At 41.0% G+C, this 9,822-nt stretch overlaps 1 protein-coding gene across 1 annotated transcript in view; it reads right to left on the bottom strand.

The window, feature by feature from the left end:
- Positions 1 to 6,393: 6,393 nt before the first annotated feature.
- Positions 6,394 to 9,822, bottom strand: part of L3MBTL4 (L3MBTL histone methyl-lysine binding protein 4) — a 231,022-nt gene continuing 227,593 nt past the window's right edge. The window contains exon 10 of the mRNA XM_017867900.1: positions 6,394 to 8,087. Coding sequence (XP_017723389.1) covers positions 7,920 to 8,087 — 168 coding nt within the window. The 3' untranslated portion in view covers positions 6,394 to 7,919. The remainder of the gene's footprint in view (positions 8,088 to 9,822) is intronic.

The raw sequence follows: 9,822 nt of genomic DNA, 5'->3' as shown, positions 1-9,822 counted from the left end.
AATAACTATTGAGTGCCTCTTCTGTACCACACAGTTGTTAATTATAAAATTCTATTTACCCAGCTTGTGCAATGCACTGTGCTAGCACTTACAGGGGTGGAAAATTTTACAAGATACAATCTTTGACTTCAAGGGGCTACATTGAATGAGTCCCTGGAGGAGCTCATGTAATTGCTTTTCCTGGGGAGTTTTTGGAAATGGCATAATGAAAATGAGTATAACCACAGGAGTCAACAATTCCAGTCATGTTCATCTATTACTTTATGTTCAGATCTTCATCAGGATTGAGGATGCTATGAAGTTTCTTCTGAGGAGGGTGTGTGTAATGATTTATTTTCTATGGAGAAATGGAAGAAAAACTAGCTTAAAACCAGTAAAAAGTGGAACTTAAAATTTTAAAATCAGAGTCTTATTTCTTTTGTTATCTCTTGTTTCCTCCTGAAGGCAGACATTCCAATTGTCTGCACATAACATAGATTGAATTGTGAAATAAGTTCCTGTCAACCAAACTCTGCTAACAGTTGTCACAAGTTCCCAATGACTTCTCAAGTTTCAAACAAGTACCCAGACGTACAAAACTCGTCTTTTCCTCAAAAGATTATGACTAGAAGTCTGCTCCTAGCTCAGTTCTTAACAAATGGTTATGACTTACAGACTTTTCCACTTAAGAGGACTTGCCTAGAGCAAAATAAATTTAAAAAGAATAACTTGCTTTGGCTAACATCGTGTGTCCTGTAAGGGAAAGCAATTTTCAAATTAACATGCACCAAAATGACTAATCTGAAAAGTGTGTCCTGTGGGGGACATTGAAAAGAATTGTAATGCAGGACCTGTTCTAAGTACTACTTACTGTTGACTCACATAAAGGGTCAGTCTTCTCACCTTCTGAACCAGACATTGTCAAGATGTTATCCTTTTTAGTTCAGTATCATACCGACTCTCAAATCATATCATTAATCTGTAGCTAGCCTATTGGCGGGTTGTGAGAATCAAGTGTTGGATAATTTCCTGGGGTGGCAGGATTACCAAGCACAGCTATGTGAAAACATATTCATACTTAAAATTCTTATGTATGAATAACAAATATTAGAACACCACTGAGCTAAAATTAACGAGTCTGTGTTTGAAGCATGGCAGTATTTAAAATTACCTGCCTGATGACAATTTTAATCACATTAGAAGTCTGTCTGATTACTTCTTGTTAATTACTACTTACAGTCCAAGAGGAAAAAGATCTAGAAATTTCCAGGTTAACAGGTTGCTTAATTGCTAACATTCAAACTGGTATTTAAAATAATATTCACTCCAGGGCCAACTGCGGTGGCTCATGCCTGTAATCCCAGCACTTTGGGAGGCTGAGGAGGGCAGATCACGAGGTCAGAAGATTGAGACCCTCCTGGCTAACACGGGGAAACCCCGTCTCTACTAAAAGCACAAAAAATTAGCCGGGCGAGGTGGCGGCGCTTGTAGTCCCAGCTACTCGGGAGGCTGAGGCAGGAGAATGGCGTGAGCCCGGGAGGCGGAGCTTGCAGTGAGCTGAGATCCGGCCACTGCGCTCCAGCCTGGGCGACAGAGCGAGACTCCGTCTCAAAAATAAATAAATAAAAATAATAATATTCACACCAATGAGCCAGTTGGTTAGCAACATGTGCTGAGAGGCACCTCTGTGTGAAGGATTGTTCTAGGCCCTCTGGGGAGATAGGAGAACATCTCCACAGTTTACAACAGCAGGGCATGCACAAGACCTAGAGAGAACCACAGCAACATCCGGGCATGTGCAGTTACGTGCGTGTGAATCACAAACCTAGACGCCAAGGGGTTGCACTGAACAGCACCACCTGACCATATTTTCTATGAGATCTGTGGACCGGTAAGGTCCTATCCTCATTACATAAGGCCATGTTTATTCTTCCTCTATTCATCCTCATATTTTTAGGCTTATTATTTATTCTCCATCTCCACCCACTTGAATTTAAGCTTTATGAAAGGAGGGATTTTTATGTGATTTGTTGACAGATATATCCCAAATGCTGACAGACCGTGGCATACAGTGGGCTCGCAATAAGTATTTGCTGAATGAATGAATTTAACCGTTTCCACAATGGGCAGATGGGGCATCTGTTCAGATGGATTTGCTGATGTGTTTGAAGGAAATTTCAGAATCAATATGGATGTACGTTGACGATATTTTTTCTTCTATTCTTGTATTTAATTTTCCCAGCCTAAAAGACACAGGGCTAAATCTATTTGAAGGTCTTGGAAGGATAACGTCTGGTTTTAAACTGATAGTTAACAGGAGCTTGTGAAAGACGTTTAAAATTTTTTTTTAAAGAAAAGCTGGCAGCTCTGGAGGATAACTTTGCAAATTGGTTGAAAAAAAAATGAATGAAAGAAGAATTCAATTACCAACAGCAAGTAACCTGTCTGAGTGAGTTTTCTTTAATAAAGCAATTTTGACTGGCTTGTTGACTCTTGTTGGAGAAGCCAGACCACATTTAATTCAAATTGCTTCTTCTTGGAAGCAAAACAAAACAAAACCTTCACTCCCTTCTGAGGCAAATTATCAGAGAAGATCCTAACCTCAAATCATGAAACAATTTATAAACAGCTGCCTCCAAGGAAGCCAGATGCCACACAAATCTGACCTATGCACACAACTAGCTGGTGGAGACACCTGTGCGTTTTCAGGTAGAGATCCTGTAAAAACACCTTGTTTATTTTTTTAAATGAAACGGAGTTAATATTACCTAATAATTCTTGATTTTTTTTCCTACTGAAAGACTTTTCAGACCCCAGCATTTCACAGTAAAATACAGCCTCCTGCATATCGAAATAATCCCTATGCATATTTAATACAACAGCCATTAACTGCAGTTCAGTGATTGCAGTTCAGTGTATTGTAGGAATATCTAGGTTTAACCCGGGATTTCTCAGCACTTTGTGTTCTTCATGCGTCAAATTGCCTTGATGCCTAGATTCCTAAATCAAAGGGAACATAGTCTAATTTCAAATGGAAGTAAAAGAGGAATTGATGGGTATTGCCTTGTAGGCAAAACATAGCAGAAAGCAACTAGTCTGATCCCATGAAATAGAACTGTTTGGAGAAAAAGAAACTCAGTATTTTAAACTCAAAGTCCCATTTCTGCCACTTTTTGCTTTTCATTTCCTTTTAAAGGTTGTTCTTAAACTTTATTACCCTGCCACCCTTCTCCCTGATCTGTCTCCATTTCCCTGTCATTCCTGTGTGCCGGCATCAGTGATTGGGATATCTGCAGCTTTGTCCCTCAGCACACTGTGGGCCCAAGGGAGGCAGACACCTGCTGTTAGCATGCTGGCTTGGTCCTCTGCTCTCATCATTCAAGAACTGAGCCTTCATAGCCTCCTGACTGCCCTCTGGACACACCTGTGCATCCCAGCCTGTCAGGCAGGGGTATGTTTTATTCATCACTAGATTCAAAGTCCATTGTCTGCCTGAAAGGAATATATGGTGCAAAGACTTGAAAACAGGAAATTTCACTGAGAAACTAAATTGTTGATCGCCAATTCACCAAATGGCTCAGTCAGCAGATTTACTTGTTAACTCAGTCAGCAGATTTGCTTGGGAACTCTTTGAGTTTCAGTTAACCAGTTTTTGTTTTGTCTTCACAGCATCAATGTAGAGACATTGAGCTGTCCCAGCTCCTGTTGCAGCTGGAAACTGAAGGGTGGAGAGAGACAGAGACTGAGGGAGTTTAGCAAGAATGTATTTTTGAAGAAAGATATCTTATGAATGTATTATTCACTAATATATTTACCCATAGGAAGAATATATAAGAATTCTAAATATTTAAGAATCAATTAACAATTATATTCTTCATGAATATATTTATAAGAATGTTTTTAAGAGGAATATTTATAAGAGAAAATATTCACAAAGAATATATTCTCAAATATTAAGAATATATTCATAGAAACACTTCATAGTCACAAACACATTCTTCAGCCTTAGGAACTGGAGAGACAAACTGAATATTCCTTAAATGAAGCAAAGTTCAACATTCCAAAAGAAATAAGTAAATGTGGCAAGTCAGTCATGTGTTGGGTGGTTAAGACTGACTTCTACATCAAGACAATGTGTAGAACTCAGGGTTCAACCCTGGGCCTCACTCCAAACCCCAGCACTTTCCACGATCCTTCACTGCCTCCAACTCTTACTCAAAAGATGGAGATTCTTTGGACAAAGATGACTTGCCCAAGAAATCCCAGGTGTATTTGAAAGTCAGTGCTCAGCAAAAGAAAGCTGTCATGACTTGGAATCCTGTGTTAACAAGGAGTCAGTCTCTTTTGCTGTCACTCTTAGAAATGCTTTGGTACGTGGGTTCTACAAGGTCAGGAATTCTAATCACAGGGGAGAAGTGGTGTTCAAAGATTGTGAATGATAGATTTTTTTAAAATATCCTAGGGCTGTTGGAAGTGAGAGAAATTTATTTTTTCTTTCTGCAAGAGTTATCTAAAATTACAGGCTTTCAAAGACTCTAGTCTCAGAAGTCCTAAGCTCCCTTAGGATTCATGCTAATGATCTAATTTCCAGCATCATGGTGTGTACTTATGATTGTGATGTACAAATGGTCCTTGGGGGGAACTCTTTCTAATAACCTGGAAGTTTGTATTTCTTGAAGCCCTGTTGATAATTTTTTCCTTTGTCCCTGACTCAATTCACATTCCAGGGGGATCAGGAAAAGAGGAGCAGAGTCAGAGGCTAAGGCTGTGCCCAAGAGCAGCAAGGTCTTCAAGCCACCTGTGCCATTTCCAGGTGCTGCTTGGCCCCTGACAGTGGTGGGGGTCCTCCTGGCAGAGTGAACAATCTCAACTCTTATGTTGCAAACTTCCTGCAGAGCGTCAGGAGAGGGGGAAGGGAGCTGGGTGGAGGAAGCTGGATGCAGCTGGTCCAAGGCAGTTGGGGCCCCTTGACGGCACCCCAGGGGCTCCTCCAAACATAAGTCACACCTAGAAGAGTGGGCCCTGCGGGGTCCTTGAAGGCTGTGTCAGGCTTGATGCAAAACTTAAGGGGTTTGTTCCAGGAGATTCCTGGAAGTTTGGTCTTCTGTTGACTTAAAGGAATGGATTGTTGTTCCTGTTTTCCTCACGCCTATTTAATGGCTGCTGTCAGGTGTCAGCGCCTTATATGTGCTGTTTACACTCACATCCATGCAGACATCCCCAAAATAAAATGTTAAAAAGCCCTGGAGAAGGTATTATTTTCTTATTTATAGAGAGGTTACACCTATTTAGGAGGCTGCAGGGCTGGGATTTGCATTGAGTTGGGTAGGCTCACTTTGTTCACTGATACAACAGATCACATACTGTGTGCCAAGTAAGTGCTAGATCCTATGCTAGGTGCTTAGAATAAATGATGGGCATGCCAGACCCAGTCTTTGTCCCTGCAGATCTTCTAGGCTAAGGATGAGGGACAAGTAATAACAATAGTGAACAGCAATGCAACAGGGAGGCGCAGCCTGCTGTGGGGCTCTTAAGTGAGTCAGGAACCCAAGAGTGATGGAGTCCAGAAAGACTACTGAGAAGTGGGAAAAGGAGGGGTGAGATGGCCTCAGGCAGAGGACCCACGAATACAAAGTGGAGCCTGGGAGCAGGATGAGTTTGGAGAAATAAAGAAGCTCAGTGCAAATCCAGCCTGGATGTGAACAGGAACAGAAGATGCCCAAAAGGTGGGCACTGGCTGGGGTGTGGTGTCTGCAATGTGCCAGGGCCTGCCTGGGCCAGCTCTCCAGTGCTGACTGCACATCTCCTTCTAACTCCAGTGATTTTGTGTTGGTATAAGATGAATTCTACCACAGAAAGGACAAAAAAGGCAGGCGATTTGAGTTTCCAGGCTGACTTGAGCAACTGCTCTGCTGATGGCGTCGTTCACTTGGGGAGGAGTATTAGAATGGAGGGATCAAAGCTTCCTGTTGACCTCAAGGTTGAGGTGCCTGAGTGACAATGTGGGGGTGTCTGGCAGGCAGCTAGATACCTGGATCAACCCCTTTCTGTCTGATCACACTGTCTCCTAGGAGCACAATAGTTCAACTCCATTTGACTTGGTACTATCCAACCTGTCCGAGGCCCTTCTGTTGAAATGACATGTGTTAGATATACGAACAACATATCTCAGGTCTTCCATGGAACATATACAATAAGCAATTTTGAGGTTCTTATTCATTTTAAAAACTCCCATTTAATCTCTCAAATTATGCTTTCCTTGGGAAATATATCCCAAGAAAGATAGCACTCTTGGGATGACTTCCTTGCTAGCTAATGTGGGCAGAGTTACCTCTGTTCTTCCATGGCTAACAAAAAAACAGACTCCATGCTGTGGCATGGGCACAGGTCACAACAACATATGCATTAAGGTAGTGAGGTATAAATTTTGTTTTCTCTGTTTATTATCATTTAAAATATATTAAAATTTTAACATGGCAGAAGCAGGAATTTTAATTGCACATGGCAGTCTACAAAAAGCAAAACAAAAAACAAAACTCCACAGAAACAAAATTTACATCAACCAATAATATATTAAAATTTCATTTAGGTAAGGATCTAAAGAAATGTTATATATGCATACATCTTAGAGTTTATTTTCTTCAGTGAAAAAAAAAAATGTAAAGCTTGAGAAATTCTCCAAGCAGAATCAACTTTCTTAAACCTTAACATTCTTAATGAAGCAAGTGGACATAGAACCTCTTTTTAGAATCTATTCCCTCTTTCTCTCCACCCACAAATGGTGACTCTCCACTTCCGGGAGAGCATTTATAGCTGTTCCTACCTGTAAAAGTAGTAACAAGTGTCAGAAAAGAGGTACTTGTCTTTCAAAACCGTGGGACTGATTCCACACAATTTAAGCCTCAGATACAATCACTTACAAAGAACAAATAAAGCCTGACAACAAATCGGAATGTTTCAAACAAAGAATAAGTACCACGCTCCCTACTTTAGAGATCTTCCCTTTGAACAGTGTGTCACCGTTTGTAAAGATGCACACAGCCCCAGATGTAATATAACACAGCTCCTTATGACAGGGGTTCTGGCAGACCGCAGTGGAAATCAGTCAATCCTGAAATGTCCTTCAGAGTGGGAGCAGGGAGGAGTTCTGTGCAGGTGAAGGTCTGGCCCACCAGCCACACCAGTGTTAGGACAGGGTCCCCTGAGGCCCCGCTGATGGTGGAGGGTCCTCAGAAGGGTCTCTCCAGCTTTTGGAAGTGCCCACCTCGCCGTCCTCTTGTTAATCCTGGTCACACTCCTTTGTGGAGGCTCCAGAGAACCTTGGGAGCACAACCAAGAAATGGATAATGGAACAAAAAGGAAAATTAATGAATCATGAAAACATGTGCTTATTATTATTATTTTTTAGAGATTCACACTTTCCTGAGTAAAGTACACAAAAATCTCACATGAAGTCTTTTGAAAGCACCAGGCCTCTAGGTCTTAGACTAGCTGTGCTCCATGGCAGATCTGAGCCAAGCTCGATGTTGTTCTGGTAAAATCATTAACAATGTTTTCATGAACACTGCTTTTCTAAAATTTTCCACTTGAGAGTGTTATGCTTGTAAATGGAAAATGGTTTCTTTTCTGGTGACGGAGAAGAATAAAGGTGGATGTGTGGGCTTCTTTGGTCTGTCTTGCAAACACATTAGAGCTGAACGGATCCCACCAAAGATAACAGTGTTCATAAACCAAACCCACAGATGGGCCTAAGCCTCTGAATCATTGGCACTGGGCCAGTCATCAAAATCCTCTAAACATATAAACAAATCACAGACACTTTAAAAAGTCCAGATTCAATGTGGATATGGCCATTGGACATTCACATCAAGTTAATGTGCTCCACTTTTATTGCTGAAAGAGCGCAGGTCCTGGTGCCAGAGGAAGTTCAGGGAGCGCAATCATCCCTTGACTTCTTGGCCTGAGACAGTATCTTCTTCAGGGAGGTCCTGGGAATTCCTGAACATCAGGATAGAGTTGTAAATCTTCAGTGCTGGGCCCAGTTTGATCTTCATCACTTTGACAATGTCTGTCTGTGTCAGAAGCAGGAAGGCTTTGCCATCGATCTGCTGCAAATACATAAATAGACACAAAAATGTTTTGTCACGGAAGCCTGTTTACTCACCAGTAACACTTAGGTTCTGAGTGTGACGCGGAACCCGTCATAGCCTCCGTGTTGAGCTCACCAGTAAGAGAGAATGACAGTAGCTCTCACTTGGCTTAGTTACAACCATTGCTCCACTTCAGTCCTTTCTTCTAGAAATTTGAAGTTAAATTTAAAAGGAGCTCACTGTGTTAAATACGAACTCAATATACATGATCTGTTCCTAGGCTAAGTTTCTATTGTTGTGTTTTTAAAAGGTTGGCTTGAATTTGTATCAAGAGCCTTAAAACCAAGTAAATCCCCAGGAATTTTTCCCAAGAGAATAATGTGCAATGTGTATACTCTAGTATTATTTATAATACTGAAATCTTGAAAGCAACCCAGTGTTCCCAATAATAGCAGAAATAAATAATACTATAGTCAGAGTGGGCTACTATGCAGTCACCCAAAATCAAGTCTCTATGAAACATTTAATGATTTAGGATTTTTTTTTTTTGTAGATGAGTAAACAACAGAACATGGTATATGATAGAGAAAAAATTCTGTTTTACTTTGTACAATTAAATATGCATGGCTGGATGTATACATATGCATATTTAAAATATTTGAAGTCTTTATACCAAATGTTAACAGAAATTATCTTTGGATGGTAGAATAGTGGTTAGTTTTTATTTAATCCTTTCAACTTTCCTGTATTTAAATTTTTTAAAGAATACATACCAGTATAAGCAAAAATACATACAAAATAAACGTTTTATTTATTAAACCCTGAAAATATATTTCAAAACTTGCACAGAATGATTTTTGGCTCAAGATGAATAAGATCTGGGGCTCTGATATATGGCATGGGCGGTAACGGAAAGAGTTAACTTGACTTTGGTAATCATCACACATTGTATATGTATATCAAATCATCACATTATACACCTTGAATACATTCAATCTTGTTTTGACAATTAAATATTTTTAAATTAAAAAGATATTACAGCATGAACTATAATAGCTTCCCCGAGACTCACAGGATGGCAGTGGCCACTGTGTAGGTTGCTTTCCCCAGCTTCTGGATGTCCCAGTGACCTCAGCATGACACCTGAGACTGCTGCAGCATCGCTGATTGACACAGCCTACCTCAGATGATTCCTAGCTCCAGAACCAAGAAGGCAGGAATGGGATGGTTTCCTATGGAAACACTCTTCCACGAACTTAGCACTGTGGTTCTAAACCTTTTCAAATTTAATAATACAAACCCAAGCCAGTTGTGGTGCCTCATGCCTGTAATCCCAGCACTTTGGAGGCCGAGGTGGGCAGATCAATTGAGGTCACAAGTTTGAGAGCAGTCTGGCCAACATGGTGAGACGCCCCTATCTCTACTGAAAATACAAAAATTAGCCAGGCATGGTGGCACGCGCCTGTAGTCCCAGCTACTCAGGCAGGAGAATTGCTTGAACTCGGGAGGCAGAGGTTGCAGTAAGACAAGATTGTCCCACTGCATTCCAGCCTGGGCAACAGATCAAGACTCCACCTCAGAAAAAAAAGGAAGAAGAATGAAGAAGAAGAAGAGGAAGAGGAAGAAGAAGAAGAAGAAGAAGAAGAAGAAGAAGAAGAAGAAGAAGAAGAGGAGGAAGAGGAGGAGGGAGGAGGAGGAGGAGGAGGAGAGAAGGGAGGAGGAGGAGAGGAGGAAGAAGAAAAGAAGAAGCGAA

The sequence above is a fragment of the Rhinopithecus bieti genome, unplaced genomic scaffold (genome assembly GCF_001698545.2).
Source record: "Rhinopithecus bieti isolate Rb0 unplaced genomic scaffold, ASM169854v2 scaffold_3856, whole genome shotgun sequence".
Taxonomy (NCBI): Eukaryota; Metazoa; Chordata; class Mammalia; order Primates; family Cercopithecidae; genus Rhinopithecus; species Rhinopithecus bieti.
Note: the sequence above shows the minus strand (reverse complement) of the source record. Positions and strands in the feature narration are given on the sequence as shown.